Below are 17,411 nucleotides of genomic sequence, written 5' to 3'. Positions count from 1 at the left end.
AAGTTCAAATAGAATTGTAAAGACAATAGAGCTGGTTTACCTTGGACCATCAAGACTAGCATATTATTTATTCACTATTCATTATTTTGACTACAGCTCATTGAGCAGTTCCTATGTGTTAAATATTGCTAGGAAACTTGCATATTATTACCAAAATATTTCACCTTAGTTTTGAAACGTTACTTAGATCTGATTTTTATTTTTCTTAGTTTCATGTGTTATCTCTCCATTTAACTATTAAAAAAGGTGATTACCTTTCCTTCAGGTTTGCAGCATAAGTGTTTTGTCTATTTATTTCATCTTGCTGTTAGTAAAAACTCATAGTAACATTCATTTCATAGGCCACATACACCAATAGTATCATTTCTCAAGAGTCACATCTCAGGCTGCACAGGTCATCAGTGTGAACTTTTTAAGGACAAAGCAACATGATGGCAGATAGTCAAAGGATTTGATTTAAAACATAGTCTCATATTAGTGTGTGATAGTAATTATGTAAACATATCAGACATGTAAATATGACACCATCAGTGGTCATGCTTACTCTTTATTAGTAGCCATTTAAAAATTCTGCAGAATCACTCAATGATTGAAGTGTATATGAGTATGTATGTACCTCTGAGGCTTAAATAACTATGCGTAGAAAGACAATGTTGTCTGACTTCACAGAATTCTGCAAATATAAATGAAGTTCAAGCTCTTGAAATGTGTTTTTCTACTTTCACACTTCACTATAGGAAGCCTATTCTTTAATTGAGAAGATTGAAGCAGAACAAAATGCCCTATATTCATATCAAGACTATTTGAAAAGTTCAAAAAGAAAGAAAAGCAGAGTTCCTCCTCCACCTATCCTGCTATCCCGAACTCATTGTTCTGTGACACTCAAACCTGCTCCATTTATTTCTGATGTTAAGGTATGATGTCTGCTATGGTTTTTATCTCATGCAAAGTGACAGAAGTCCTTTGGGGGCTATAATGATTTACACTTTGATTGCTTTCAGGAGCCAAATAATCTTATTGATAAGTACAGAACCCTAGAATCATATTCTAATATCTCATCTGTGCTTAGTTATCATGATATTTCCCCTTTATTTTATTGATGGCATGCTTTGGATAGCTATTCTATATCCAGATTTATGGTGAGGAGAAAACATGGAGAAGCATTTGTGTTTGTGTCACTATGACATAGTCATTTGCCAATCTCCTAGAGCCTTGAGAGGGAGGTCACATTGAAGTGAAGTCAGACATTTGAAAAGGGGAAAATTTATGCTCAGAGCTAGCAGTGGATGTGGGGCAGCAGAGTGAAAATTTGGAGGTTCTGTCTAAACGTCTTCCAAGTAATAGGGATTTATTTAATGAAAACAAATAGTGGTTCCAACCATATTATAAATCATCACTCTATGCATTTATTAACGGATGAGTTTTTCTCCCATAACTAATGCCTTAGAAGCGGTCCTAAATGTGACTGAAACTTTACAGTTAGTTTTTTTCTTCTTTTCTTTTTCTTTAAAGATTTATTTATTTATTTGAAAGTCAGAGTTACACAGAGAGGAGAGGCAGAGAGAGAGAGAGAGAGGTCTTCCATCTGATGGTTCACTCCCCAATTGGCTGCAACAGCCAGAGCTGTGCCAGTCCAAAGCCAGGAGCCAGGAGCTTCTTCCAGGTCTCCCATGTGGGTGCAGGGGCCCAAGGACTTGGGCCATCCTCTGCTGCTTTCCCAGGGCAAAGCAGAGAGCTGGATCGAAAGTGGAGCAGCCGGGTCCGAACTAGTGCCCATATGGGAAGCCGGTGCTTCAGGCCAGGTGGTTAACCTGCTGCACCACAGCACCGACCCGCTTTTTTTTTTTTTTTTAAAGATTTATTTTATTTGAAAGTCAGAGTTACACAGAGAGAAGAGAGGCAGAGAGAGAGAGAGAGAGAGAGAGAGAGAACAGTTTTTATATTTCAAATATTACATTTTGCTTTTCTGGATTATCAACAACATGCTCTTTGATGTTGTATAAAAAAATAAAGTTTTACAAATAATCCAATTAAAAATGGGCAGTAGATCTAACAGACTTTTTCAAAGGAAGACATACAAGTGGCCAACAGGTACATAAAAAAGTGCTCGACATCACTAATCATTAGAAAAATGCAAATCAAAACCACAATGAAATATCACTTCACTCCAATTAGATATGCTATGAATGACAAAAGATAACAAGTGCCAGTGAGGAGATGGAGAAATGGTTGTTCTTCCATACGTGGTGGGAATGTAAATCAATATAGCCATGGTGGAAACCAGGGTGGAGGGTCTTCAAAAAATGAAAAGCAGAACTGTCATATGATCCAGTGACCCCCTGACTGGGTATTTATCTAAAGGAAATTGGTCTGTTGAAGAGACATCTATCTGCACTCCCATGTGCATTGCAGTATTATTTATAGTAGCCAAGAAATGAAAACAACTTAAGCATCTATCAACAAATGAACAGATAAATAAAATGTGATGCATATACACAATGAAACATTCAGTCATTAAAAAAAGATGAAATCTTGTCATTTGCAACAGTACAGATGGAACTGGAGGTCCTAATTTTAAGTGAAATAAGCAAGCCACAGAAAGACAAGTATCACATAATATCACTTACATGTGGAATCTAAAAATGTTGATTTCATAGAAGTTGAGAGTAGCATGGTGGCCCTCAGAGTCTAGGGAGAATATGGGGGAGGAAGAGGTGGGAAAGATGGATTAACATCTACTAACTTTTATGAGACAGTTTCAAAAATTCATGGAAAATGTACTTTATGGAAAAAAAAAACTATTCTTGGATTTTTCTACCCTTCATAGTAAACGTATGTAGTAAGGTTTATTTAAAGACAATTGATGATTAAAAAAAAGCCATTCATGAAGTTATAGACTGATTACATTATTTGACGATTAAAAAAAATAAATCCCATCCAGCTGATAATCTATAATCTTTCAAGCTCTGTGTGAGATAATTGAAATCTAGATATACATGAACAAAACATAGTTTCATTCATCAAAGAGTTTTAGATTGATGACAGTTGGATATCAATGAGAAGTAATACCACTTTTTAAAAAATTATTTTATTTATTTGAAAGAGTTACAGAGAGCAGTGGAGCCAGAGAGAGAGAGAGAGAGAGAGAGAGACATCTTCCATTCCATTGTTTCAATTCCCAAATGACTGCAATGGTCAGAGCTGAGCTGATCTGAAGCCAGGAGCTTCTTCTGGGTCTCCCATGCGGATGCAGGGGCCCAAGGACTTGGGCCATCTTCTACTGCTTTCCCAGGCCATAGCAGAGAGCTGGATCAGAAGAGGAGTAGCTGGGACTTGAACCAGTGGCCATATGGGATACTGGCACTGTAGGCTGGGGATTTAACCCACTGTGCCACAGCACCGGCCCCCAATAATACCATTTTTACAATGCTGTATAGTGTGTGGGGGGGAATAGAAGTAAACATTTATCTTATACCTAACTATGCTATAGTAAAATGACTACTGCTGTTGCAAGCAGTTTCAAAGTTGAACATTGATTGAATCTGTTAAATTATAGGGCTTTGTTGATTCTGGGAAAATTAATACAGAATTAAGAATGGATGATATTACTAAGAGTTTTTGTTTTCATTCAAATATTTTGACGTTCAAACAAAAATGATTTTAGTAATGTGTTTCAATTTAGTGACTAATTTATTTTATTCAGTTAGGCTTGGAAAGAAGAAGACACGAAAGCCTCATATTTGACTTGTAGTTTTAGGACTTGTCAATTAACTCATTACATGAAGTTGTTCCAGGAAATTATTGCCTGCTGTTACCTAGTCATCAGCACTAGATGGTGCTATAAGCTTAAAGAAGTTTACTGGTTTGAGGCTTCAGCCATCTTTTGTTTTACCAAAATCTCTTCTTAAGGCATTCATTTCATGAAAATCTGTTTTTATAGTTTAAAATCCTGATATTATGAACATTATCTATAAATTGTTACTTCTTAAGTTAATGATGATCTATTCCTGATGCCTCAACTCCTACATAGATTCTAATTAAACATTGCTTCAGAGTTATACAAATTAATATGTTTCCATCTGTGGAACAAAATAAAAATAAAGAGGCTGCTTGTAGAAATGCTGTTAGGCACAATTTTATAATCTAAATTCTGGTTTCTATAGTAGAATTTACAGTGCTAATGATCTAAATCATATAACACCATCTTTCCTTCCCTTCTGCCCACTATGAAAAATGATATTTCTTTTGCATGGGATATCAAGGGAAGTTAATTTTTAAGTTTTTTTTTTTTTTCTTTTTGTGAGAGTCATCTGATTTTCCCCTCTGGCCTCTAGCTTCTGGGATCTTTCAGTGTTCTCTCTGTCCTTTGACTAGTGCTCTTTAATCAAGTGTGCATATCACAATCTTCTGGGACATTTTCTTTGGAAATACAAAGGTTCAGACACTTGCACCAGAAAAACTGATTCTGGCACAGAGTAGAGAGCCTCTCACATACATTAGGATTTTTTTTCTTTAAAGATTTATTTATTTATTTGACGGGTGGAGTTACAGAGAGGCGGAGGCAGAAAGAGAGAGAGAGTGAGAGAGAGAGAGAGAAAGAAAGGTCTCCCACATGGGTACAGGGGCCCAAGCGCTTGGGCCATCTGCCCCTGCTTTCCTAGGCCATAGCAGAGAGCTATATTGGAAGTGGAAAAGCCAGGGCTTGAACCAGTGCTCACATGGGATACCAGCACTGCAGGCAGTGGCTCTGCCCGCTATGGCACAGTGCTGGCTCCAAACATTAGGATTTTTCTGATGACCTAGAGGAAATAACAGCAGGCAGAAGCTGTTAAGAGGCAATTGCTTCTTAAAGACAACCACTTTTCTCTTCTTTGCAGATTCCCTTGTAGTTTAGGGGTTACCTCTGGGAAAAAGGGAATACCATAGTGATGATCCCCAGGACCCTACAGTGTGGCTCATTCATAACACTACTCCTTAAGATATTTTTTTAAATTTTTTTTGACAGGCAGAGTGGACAGTGAGAGAGAGAGAGAAAGGTCTTCCTTTTGCCGTTGGTTCACCCTCCAATGGCCGCCGCGGTAGGCGCGCTGCGGCCGGTGCACCGCGCTGATCCGATGGCAGGAGCCAGGTGCTTCTCCTGGTCTCCCATGGGGTGCAGGGCCCAAGGACTTGGACCATCCTCCACTGCACTCCCTGGCCACAGCAGAGAGCTGGCCTGGAAGAGGGGCAACCGGGACAGGATCGGTGCCCTGACCGGGACTAGAACCCGGTGTGCCGGCGCCACAAGGCGGAGGATTAGCCTAGTGAGCCGCAGTGCCGGCCTACTCCTTAAGATATTAACTTGTCCCCTCCTTTTCCCTACAGTGAGAATGCTCCATTCCAATAACATTTCTCCATTATTTTGGCATCTTGGCAGAAGGACCATTGCCTCACTACATAATCAAATCTAAGTCTAGTTACATTTGCATTTTGTGTTTGGGTTATGCCTGTATTTGAAATTTATCAAAGTATTATCATGTTTCAGAAAATGTATAAACTGGAGAAAAATATTACCTATCATCTTAACATTTTACTACCCAGTCCTGCAACTCTTCTTGTTTAGAGGTATCTTCCTCCAGGCTTTTTCACATGTATCTTGGCATTTTATTTTAAATTCTACAATTAGCATCTTACTTCTTTGGTCATATAAAATATGAAAATCATTTCAGTGTTGATTTTTTAAATAAAGATTGCCAACTCCTGGATTGGAGTTTCGAGTCAACTACTGCTTTGGACAAAGCTATTTAGCATTTCTGCATCTCCATTTCCCATAACAATAGCAGTCACATCTCTTAGACATGATGTGAATATTGGAAAGTGTATGTCAGGTTGCTAACAACACTTCACACATAGGAACTGCTCAAGTAATGGTTGTTGCAATAATTCATAATGAATCATATTTTCATTCTGATAGTCTGAGGTAAATTAGCCCTTTATTTGTCTTTACTTTTCTGATACTAAGTATATTTTTAAACTTAGATTTTCGTTTAAAATGGACAGTTACATTTTTCTTTAGAAAAGGTTTCCTTTTGCTGCACTGAGATGAAAGAAATTGAATGTCTTTAAACAGACTTCAGGTGATAGGCTTATGTCTCTCCCTGGCAGGTCTCCTGGTACTGCATTTTGGGTTGCAAAGCAGAAGGAAGCTATGGAAAAGTGAGGCTAAACAATAACCATCTCCCAAACTCCGGAGAAGCGGTATGTTGAATTAAATGTCAGAAAATCTTGCCAAAGCCTCATTAATGAAAATTAAGAGACTTTCTTTTCTTATGAATCATTATTTCAGTGAATCTTCTCTAATTTCAGTTTTAGTTGTAAATGAAATCCAATAGTTAAAGAAAAAGGTTTTTAGTTTTTACATATACCGTTTACTTAATTATATTGTAAAAGTCACATTATTTGAATTTCCCATGTATATCTTGAAATATGTTCTTTGCTACTAGATACCAGCTGATGGTAGAAGCATTTTTGAAGTGAAAGGTTTGGAAACAAATGAAAAATACATATTTGCAGTTGCTGCTTATTCTTCTAATGGGAAGCTTGTTGGTGATGCTATTGGGGAGACAACGAAACCAATTTTGGTTTATCCACCTCTCTCTGCTGTTACTGCTCGAATGTTCCTGACACAGGTAGAAGAGATTTATGTGGATTTTTTCCATTGTGTATTTTTTCCTGTTAAGCAGTTGCCAAGTAATTTCTGATAGAAAAAAGATCACAGCTGATATTCTAAGCTCCTGTAACACATGTTTTCCTTCCTTTATTGCAGCTCAGTCTCATGAAATATGAATCATTCCTTCTATTATTAGTGAGTTTATTTTTTACAGTAATATTCCCCCCATTACAAATGTAACATGTATTAATTTTAGAATTTGTGGAAATTACTGAAGTGCACATGGAAGAAAATAAATGTTATCTGTTACCCTGTTATCTAGACTAGCAGTTCTTACCCTGGAGCATTTTGTCAATGTCTGGAGACATTTTTTTGTTGTCACAGCCTAGCAGAGTGCTACTGGCATCTAGAGGGTAGAAGCTAGGGAGGCTGAGAGCACCCTACGGTGCACCAGACAGCCCCCTAACAAAGAATTGTTCAGAACAATTGTCAAAAGTGCTAAGGTTGAAACACCTTGATCCAGAGGTATCTTTTCAGTTCTGTATGTCTATCTGCCTATCTATATACACAAGTGCTTTATATCTATACATACCTATAAATACACACGTACACATATATATATGTGGATTTATGCATGATATATAATTTAATCATAGTATATATATATATATATATATTTTAAAGATTGTATTTATTAATTTGAGAGGTAGAGTTACAGACAGTGAGAGGAAGAGACAGAGAGAAAGGTCATCCTTCCGTTGGTTCACCCCCCCAAATGGCTACAATAGCTTAAGCTGTGCCAATCCAAAGCCACGAGGCAGGCGCTTCTTCCTGGTCTCCCACATGGGTGCAGGAGCCCAAGGACTTGGGCCATCTTCTACTGCTTTCCCAGGCCATAGCAGAGAGCTGGATTAGAAGTGGAGCAGCCGGCACTAAAACCAGTGCCCATATGGGATGCCAGCGCCGCAGGCGGAGGATTAACCTACTGCACCACAGTGCCGGCCTCATGTATATATTATTTTAACCCAATTTTCACTTAATATATATTTTCCCATCACATTAAGTATTCTTCCAAAATATAATTTTAAATGAACCCATGGCATTGAATCTCTTGGCTATATAATAGTATGTTTAATAATTCTCTATTGCTGGGCATTTACTTTCTTGTCCTTTGCTATTATAATTAAAGCTATGATGAACATTGTTGTACATAAATATTTACTTGCATCTATGACTACTTTTTTAAGGATAAATTCATAGAATTAAAATTTCTGGATCAGTAGAGGCAGAACTGATTTCAAATCCCATCTCCTCACCATGGCCATGTGATTCTAGGAAAGTAATTCTCACCTGTGAAGTGGGAATAATAATAGTAACTACTTCCCAGGAATATTTAGAGTGTTAAATGGAATTATAAATAGCCTATGTTTAACCAGAACAGCACTTATCACACACTATGCACTGAATAAATAGTATTAGTGTTTTTAATTGTGGATGTACTCATGAATTACGTTTTTGCTGAAATAGTGGTTGTCTGACTTGAACTATGTTACGAGTGAAGAGGACACTAGAAGGAGTGAGTGACTCATTGACCTAGCTCTCAAAACATCTAATTTTAAGCCTCTTGTTGGCTGTAGAGCTGATGGCTATTATAAATTTTATCATATTTCTGATATTTTTTCCCTTACTAATTGATTAGTATTATAAGCTAGATTTCAGTAGCATTTTGTATTGTCATATTTTTCACAGACTATTAAATTGAAAGAATTGCTAGGATTTGTCTAGCATTGGTTTAGCATGCCATATTGCTCATGGTTTTCTGATATTTTGATTTCTTTGGAATCTAATATAGTCCCCCAATTTGCCATGATGGAGTTATTGTGAGGAACTGAATATTTCATCAAGGCCCAATTTCCCCCCAGGGAGTGCTTTGACTCTTGGGTTCCTTTTGGCAGAACTTTCATTGAAAGTTAATAAAACTGAGTCTAAGCTATCTGCTGGGATAATGAGAAGTATCATGAAGTAATGACCTGTGTTTCTTTATTGGTGCTATATTTGCAGTTTTGTGGTTCACTTATGACAGTTTATGAGCACTCGCTCATAATGTTAAGTGCTCTAAAGCAAAAACTTTCTCACTTATTAAACCTCCTTAATTTAAAACTTAAGTTTAAGCTTTTATATTCTAGCAAGTTAATATGCTTCTCTCATTGGAACTGCAGTGTGATTTTCATGAGAGTGGTTAGTTTGAGTTTCCAGAAGTTGTGTTCCTTAAAACATATTATCATAAATATTTTATAGTAAAGTATGGAGATACTTCATTAAGTGATTGACTCAGCTTTGGGAATTTTAGGTTGTTCATTTCCTCGAGTATGTTAATAAAGTCAGGTGAATCTTTACTAGGTTTTTTCTTACTGTAGAAAGCTGTCAATTTATTCTGTCAAGAAACTTCTTTGAGAAACCTTTTTAACTTACATGTGGGTTTCTCTTGTGGATATTTCCCATTCTTTTTTGGCTTCATATCTCTTTATTCTTCCCCTTTAAGTTGGAAATGAATAGAAAATGTAATATAGGATACTAGAAATCTATGAACAGGATTCTGATCCCAACATTAGAAATTATGATTTTAGGCAAGTTGTTTGGCCTCAATTTCTCTATTTGCCAAATGGATATAAGACCAAGTGCCATGTTATACTGGATTATTGAACTACCAAATCAGACAGTGGGTAGACGTGATGGCTGGTTGAGATAAGGAAATGTGCCAGTTCTTTTAGAGCCTAGCTTCCTCCTCTTCATCTTCATCTTTACTGCTCTCCCTTCTATCAATTTTCTTTTTATTATGGATTAGTGTTGGTCAGCAGGTCTTCAAGATCAGCATTAGCAATAGTTTCATGTTGAAACATGAATGCTTTTGAAAAAAATTATTTGTTTGAAAGCAGAGAGAGAGAGAGAAAGAGAGAGAAAAGAGATCTTCTGTCTGCTGGTTCACTCTCCAAATGCCCACAGCAGCTGGGGCTGGGCCAGGCTGCAGCCAGGAGTCTGGAACTCAATCCAGGTCTTCCACGGGGATGACAGGGATCTAACTACTTGAGCTATTGCTCACTGCCTCCCAGGATGCATATTAGCAGGAAGCTGGAATCCAGGGAAAATTCAAGGCTTGAACCCAGAACTCTGATTTGGGATGTAGGTGCCCAGGGGGTGTCTTAACTGTTGTGCCAGACACCCATCCTAGAACATGAAACCTTGTAACAATGCTGGCAGGAGAAAGGGAAATGAAGTTCATACATTTTTCCTACTTTATTTATTAAGTCATTAAAACTCTTTGATTAATAAAGTTTTGTCTTTAGTGTATAACTTCACATTTTTAACAAATAGAATTATGGGTTAAAGAAAGTCATCCTCTCTTTTAAGAAAGTTCAACTCTCCTTTTCCCTGTCATCCACCAACTGAATATTACTACTCTGTCTACCCATCTATTTATTGATGAACGGTTTATTCAGTGTCTACTTTGTGCCCAGTTCTGTGATAGCCATCATCTCTTTTTCCTTTGAAATGTCTTCTTTTAAATCAACTTCATTACCACAACAATAACTTGTGAATAGTTTTGATTTATGGTTTTGATTAAGACTTTGATTACAAGGAAGGGAAGCTTGTTGGCTTGGTGGGTAGCGCAGCTAGGCTTTGGGAAGGCCCTGTGAGTCCACACAGTTCTAGGTCTTGCACTTTGGTTCCCTCTATAGTCTGCTTTCTTTTACTCTCTCTGAAGATTGGATTTCTTTACTTCTCCATATTTGGAGGAAAATGGAAACTCTTTGAATTTTTGCATATTCCTTAATTTCAACTACAAAGAGAGACCAAATAACTGGCTCCTGACCTTGATTTCAAATTCCTGGAAAAGAGAATCCGAACACCCCTCCATCCCCTGTGTGATAGAGACTGACCTCATTTTTGATATTTGATCACTGACTTTTTAAGCTTCATTACTCTGTTTTCTTTTGCTTTCCATCAGTTAGACTGACAGGGAGGTCTATGAATGAACTCAGCTTTCTCCTTTGGTGCAGGCAAGAAATTTAAACTTCCTTTCTGTTATGGGCTTGTTCCAGTCCTACCTCAAGCCCTTATTCCCAGCCTCTCAAGTCCTCTAGGTGCATAGAATACCATCCATGTTGACATCAGAACCAGACTTTGGCTAAGAGTTCATCATGTTTGCAGGGCAATTTTAGAAATTCCAATTTGAGTCAGGCACTCACTCTAGGCCAGTCATGTACCACTGTTGGGTGTCCTCTGTTGGGTGGAGGAAAAATTCTCAGGAAAGGACAGTTTTAAATTGTATTCAACATGAGTTGAATACTTTGTGTGCTTTGTGTGCCAGGCATTGCCCCAGCTTAGTGATTCCAAAACTATAGAGTGCGCTTCAAAATGACAGTGCTGTAGATTGCTAGATCCTACCTCCAGAGTTTATGATTCATTAGATCTAGGATGGGGCCTGGAAACTTTGCATTCCTTTCTTTTTTAGAAAGATTTATTTTTGAAAGGCAGAGTTACAGATGTGTGTTGGGGAGAGGGATATCGACCTTCCATCTGCTGATTCACTCCCCAAATGGCCATAACAGCTGGGGCTGGGCCAGACTGGGGTCAGGAGCCTGGAACTCCATCCAGGTCTCCCACGTGGGTGGCAGGGGTCCAAGTACTTGGACCATTTTCTGCTACTTTCTCAGGTACTGGCAGGGAGCTGGATCAGAAGTGGAGCAGCAAGGATTTAAACGAGTGCTCACACGGGATATTGGCATTGCAGATCATGGTTTAACCCACTGTGTCACAACGTGGATCCCCAATTTTGCATTTCTAGCAAGTTTCTAGGTGATGCTGATGGTAGAGGGCATGGAATTTGAGAACTGCTGTTTTTAACATAGTGATCAAAATGCCATGGTAGGGCATAGGCAGGCATGCAGCACAGTAGGTAAGTAGATGATCTAGGGTGTAAGAAGGTGATAAGTGCTACTAAAACAGCAAGTAGAGAATGGAAAGAGAAATTCCAAGTGGGGGATGAAAGGTAAATGGCAATATTAGAGTGATCTAGGAAGATGAGAGCTGAGTAGAGACTTGAAAAAAGTGGGGAAGTGGCTGTTGGAGGGAGAACATTCTGCAAAAGCAACAGGGAGAGCAGAAGCCCTAAAGTTTCAGAAGTGCACCCTGTGTGGCTGGTAAACAAGGAGGCCCTTTTGGCTGAAACAGAGGTGATGGCTCAAGTAACTGGATTCCTTGTACCCATGTGGGAGACCTGGATTGGGTTCCCAACTCCTTGCTTTGCTGTGGGCCAGTACCTACCTACCAGTGTGGGCATTTGGGAATGAACAAGGGAATGGGAGCTATCTCTCTTAAATAGACAAATTCATTCATTAATTTTTAAAAACCTCAGAAGTATGACATTTTAGAAGGCAGGTGCAAGTTTTATATAGAAGAGGAGGTTTCTATTATACTTAAATATTTCCTCAATATTTTAGTGCTTTTCTCTTGTTTTAGTTTCACCTCCTCTGCGATCTGTTCTTCATATCACTACCAGGTTAACCATCTGTGATAATGTTTATATCATGACACTCCTCTGTTAAAAACCCGCCAAGCATCATGATTTTGTAAACTTCAGTTTTCTTATAACATCTTTTCTTGTTTCCAGTGTTCACGAATGGAGCAAATGATGTATTTTTAAAAGATATATTATAAATTTTTCTTAAACATTTTAAGACATAAAAATTTGTACATATTTATGGGGTACCGTGTGAATGTTTTGATATATGTATACATTTTATAATATCCCATCAGGATAAAGATATCCTTCCATTCATTTAACATTTCTTTATGCTGAAATCATCTAAAATCCCATCCTCTAGTTTTTTTCCAAGTAGGGAAATATACAGCACTTTAATGTTATCTGGAGTCACTCCATTGTGCAATTGAACCCTAGAACATGTTACTCCTATCTAGCTATAATTTAGTACCTGTTAATCAGTCTTCTCTCATCTCTTCCACTCCTCTTTCCCGCCCAGCCTGTGGCAACCATTATACTTTTAAGTTCTATGAGGCCACTCTTTCTTTGACTCTACATATGGGTGAGATAATTTAGTGCTTGTTTTTCTGTGCTTGGCTTTTATCACTTAACATAATGAGCTCTAGTTCCATAAAAGGATATATTTTTTTAAGATTTATTTTATTTATTTGAAAGACAGAGTTACAGAGAGAGGTAGAGACACAGAGAGAGGTCTTCCATCTGCTGGTTCACTCCCCAGATGGCCGCAATGGCTGGAGCTTCACCCATCCAAAGCCAGGAGCCAGGAGTTTCTTCCAGGTCTCCCATGTGGATGCAGGGGCCTAAGAACCTGGGCCATCTTCCACTGCTCTCCCAGGCCATAGCAGAGAGCTGGATCAGAAGAGGAGCAGCCGGGGCTAGAACTGGCGCCCATATGGGATGCTGGCATTTCAGGCTAGGGCTTTAACCTGCTGCGCCACAGTGCCAGCCCCAAACGGGTATGTTTTAAAAGGAAGAACATCAATTACAGTGTTACCAATGCTGTGTCATGTCCTCTACTGCTGTTTTCCATGGTAAGTCTTAGACTTACACAGTGTTTGGTGACCACTTAATCCAACTCCTTCACTTGACAAATGTAACAGGCAAATGAGCCATTGACTGGTTTGAGCTGACTCCACCGCCAAACAGCAGGCTCTAAAGAAGTCATGTAACTTTGCAGTGCCTCGGTTTTCTTCATCCACCGAATATAGAGCTATAATGAGGAGTCAATATAATAATGCACACAAAGTGCTTAGTCTAGTATTTGGCATTTTAAAATACCGGGTTTTCAAGTCCCGTGACAGAAATCATGCCCCCTTTAATCTATCCAGTCACAATGCTCACTTTTCTTCAAATTCTGACCCACCTTTCCAGTGCCTCCTGAAAGCACCGTGGAAATTTCTACTATTGAACCTTTTTCAGATTCTCTCTAAATATTGCTCATCTGAATCTTATCCCTGCCTTAGGGTTCAACGCAAGCCCTGACTCCTCCTTGGAGTCTTTATTTCTCCTTTTCTTAACCCTCCACGGTAATTACGTTATTCTCTGTAGTTCTTCTGTCATCTCATGTGTGTTGTGCCTTGAACTGGATTCGTTTCATGGAATATGAGACCATTTCTAAGCTTTGAAGAATCTAGCCCGGCCTCTGCCAGTGTTTGGTCTGTTAGCATGATGGCAGTTGGTTGACCTCTGGGAATTGATTTTATTTGAATAAATTCCGTCTGGCTGCAAATTCATGTTCTGTCTCCTCTGTTCTGTGACCGTTTTCCTTGCATTTGGTTCCCCCGTATGAGGAAGGGAGCAGAGGACTCCGGGTAAGAGCTGTGATCCCCCACCCTTCCTCTGAATTATCTTCTCTTTCTGAGCTCCTTCCACCTCTTACTGTCTCTTCCCACCCCTTACCTTCGCTTTCCTACAATTTCCTTTTTCCCTTCTGACCTGATGGCCCTGGAGAAATGCCTCTCCAGAACACTTTCTCACTCCTGCTTGCACTTGTCATTTCCCAGTGAATTCACAGCCAGAGCCTTTGCTAGAGCTCATCACTACCTGCCCACATTGGACCTAATTCTCAACCTGTCGGATTGGTAAGAGAGGTCTCTGTCGCCTCATGCATGCTGGGGTGATGCTCATGGCTGTTTCATCCCCCTATACAGGGCCTGGGGTGTTAAGTCGGTTTCTCACTCTCTCCTCTTAAAGGATTCAGAACTTAAGTTCTTGGTTGGGGTGATTCATTCCTAGGGATGCCCTGTGAAAGGATCCTCTTCCTCCAGATTGTATTTTGCTTAACTCATGGGTTCCAAATTTCAACTCCCCTCTGGCCTCCTCTTAAAAGACTTGCACAAGCTGGGCCTGATGGGGAGACAAAGCAGAAGCGATTCATCCACCTCTGCACTAATTTGGCATATTTTGGTCTCAAAGTTCTCTAATATTTCAATAACTTTACAGAGAGAAATGGCAGATGGTCAGACGTCTTCTACATCCCAGGCTTTGTCCTCCCCTAAGGTCAAATGTCCTCATTCCAAGCCCTCGGGCAGGAGAAAGGATTGGGGCCTCCTCTTGAACCCTCAACTTTCCCTTCTTCCACACTTGCTCTTCCCTCAGGGGTGCTGCTGCCTCAGGAACATGGCCCCCTGTCTGGCTCTCAAACTGCCTCTCTCCTCTTCCTGACCCCTCCCCCTTCTCTGTCCCACCACTCTCTTCCTGGGGTGGAAAGATAGTGTATAGGCTATCAGAATGTTTATTGCTCTGGAAGGTCAGCTCCTGGGACATTGCAAACTACTAAGACAATGCACTGTAAAGTTCACCCTGAAGCCCCTCTCACATCTTCCTGCCCACCTTATCAGGGTCCACACAGTGCTCTGCGCCTCCCCCAACAAGCAGCTCCAGAAAGGACTCTGCCTGCTGTTCAAATGCAATGAAGCCTGACTTCAACATCCCCACCTCCCCCCTTGCCCTGTGAATAGGAGGGCCTACTCTCCTATTAATAAGCCCAAGAGGGTTCTTGCCTAGTATTTAGAGAAGACTTCTAAATACCAGCATTAATAAATGAGACAGCATGGTGCATTTTAGGCTTTTATTTAGTGTGAAAGATACATAGGAGAGTGAGAGCTTTATTTAAGAGAGAGAGGTAAATCTGGGTTCATACCGAGCACCAGGAGCCAGCCACTTGGAGGAGCATCTAGGCCCGGAAGCCTAAGGCCACAGGCCCTGGAGGCACAGGGCTACAGCAAGCCCCCTCCTGGCAAGAGGCCAGGGAAGAAGAGATGGTCCCAGGCTTTTAACCCAGTTCCAAAGGGGAGTGGTTAATTAATCTGATTGGCTGGTGGGCACCCAGGTGCAGCCAGGTAGGGGCATGAGGTCACACAGGGGCGTGACAAAGGTATCAGATAGGGCATGAGGTCATACCGGGGTGTGGCAAAAGCGTGGTCTTCCAGCTCACAAACCTAATCAATTTTAACCTGTATGCCTACCTATTTCACTAAGAATGCTGCATGCCTAGCCTTCTCTCTTCCCCTGCCATTTCTAGCGGCAGCCAAAATCTCTTTGCTTATAACTGAAATTGTTTTGTTGTTTTCTCCTGTAATGTATTATATGTTCATACATGTTGTATGTTTACATGGGAAAATGTATTAACAGCTCTGTTTTAATTGGCTTACACTTGTTTTAGATATTCAACAAATATTTCTAACTACATGCATTCTTAAAGCTTACAGAAGGCATTGGACCTTTTGGTAAATGTTTTTGTAGGTTACTTGATAGTTAAATTGTTTACTAAGTTTTCTCTTGATAATGAGCAATCTGGGAAGCCTTATTTCTCTATTCTCTTCAAGATGGAAAACTCATTCTGTTGTGAAGAACTCTCCATCAGGATGTACAGTTTGATCTTTAGACCTTATATAAGACAGTTTGGATAAGGTGGTCATAATGTTTGATCTTACATAGAAGGGCACAGCTTTCCGCATGGGCATCATCTTATCTCACATGAAGAATATTGTCATGCCCGTGACCACAGATTTCTAGCTCAGGCCCCCACGATTAGGGACAGAATTGAGCGGCCCTTTGGCTGGCATTCCTCCAGGCTTCCTCTGTAATCTACTTTAACAGAGACCAGGAGAAGGGGGAGTGAGGCAGCAGGAGCAGTGTAGGGGTAGGTGGCAGGCCAATTAATGGCTGCTTTACAGGATGATCTGCCACCAAGGAGACCCAACGAGTCCAGTGCACCCCCAAATGGCATCTGCTTTTGATACAAGGAGCTGGGGCATTGGGCAAGCAGCTGTCAGCTCTGTCAGCACTGCCCAGAGCCAGGCCAATGGAAATGGAGCTGCTCTAGGGGTTGAAGGACTACTGAGTCAGAACTGCAGACCCTGTCAGCCCCAAGCTGAAAAAGCCCTCCACTCTGCCCAGCTTCCAAAGTCACCACCATCACCAGGGGGACAGCCAGGGTCACTAACAATCCATGCAGGGCTGCAGATTTGCTTCTAGAGATGCCACCTATTTGATACTGACATCATATTCAGGCCAGCCCTCCTCCCAAGCCAGTTAGGTAATAGAAGACAACAGGGTGTCTTTCCTGAGGAGGTTCACACCTTCCTTATGTCTCATCTAGTACTACATGTAAAGAGATAGATAGGTCTGGACCTCATATCTACCTGGCCAGGCCTTAACATCCATCTGATTGTTATCAAGCACCTCCTATCAGTTTCTGTTTGCTTGTCAGTGGAAAAACAACACCCTCCTGGTTTGAACAGCACCTTTCTTAGGTTCTCTAACAACTCTTTCCTTAGTTTTGGAAACAAAACAGGAGCATTCTTTCCTTATGGCAACCAGGCATATATCTGTCTCTCTGCTAACTGGACAGGATTCTTTTTTTTTTCCTACTTTTCCCTCTGTCCTCCTCATTTTGGCCATTTTTTCCATCATGGGCAATGTCTCTAATATCTCCTTTTATCCTCATAATCATATTGCTCCTATTTCTACCATGTATAATTAACTTATTCCAAAGGTTCTTGCAGGAATGAATGCTATATCCCAAGCCATCATGCAGGAACAACACAACACTGCTCTTCAATCAATCCAATCCAGAGTATAGATAACCCGCCCCTCATCAGTACCCCATATCAGATAGAATTAAAAAAGAGAGAGTGTTCCAACATGGGAAGCAGTCCACACGCAGACCCATAGAATGACGGTCGCTTTAAGTAA

General features: G+C 40.1%; 1 protein-coding gene across 1 annotated transcript in view; it reads left to right on the top strand.

Annotated features, from left to right (window-relative positions):
- CFAP54 (cilia and flagella associated protein 54) overlaps positions 1-17,411 on the top strand; it is a 360,163-nt gene that overhangs the window by 88,606 nt on the left and 254,146 nt on the right. Inside the window, exons 20-22 of the mRNA XM_062202023.1 lie at positions 738-914; positions 6,145-6,237; positions 6,483-6,668. Of these exons, the coding sequence (XP_062058007.1) occupies positions 738-914; positions 6,145-6,237; positions 6,483-6,668 (456 nt within the window). The remainder of the gene's footprint in view (positions 1-737; positions 915-6,144; positions 6,238-6,482; positions 6,669-17,411) is intronic.

The sequence above is a fragment of the Lepus europaeus genome, chromosome 10, assembly GCF_033115175.1.
Source record: "Lepus europaeus isolate LE1 chromosome 10, mLepTim1.pri, whole genome shotgun sequence".
NCBI classification, from domain to species: domain Eukaryota; kingdom Metazoa; phylum Chordata; class Mammalia; order Lagomorpha; family Leporidae; genus Lepus; species Lepus europaeus.
Note: the sequence above shows the minus strand (reverse complement) of the source record. Positions and strands in the feature narration are given on the sequence as shown.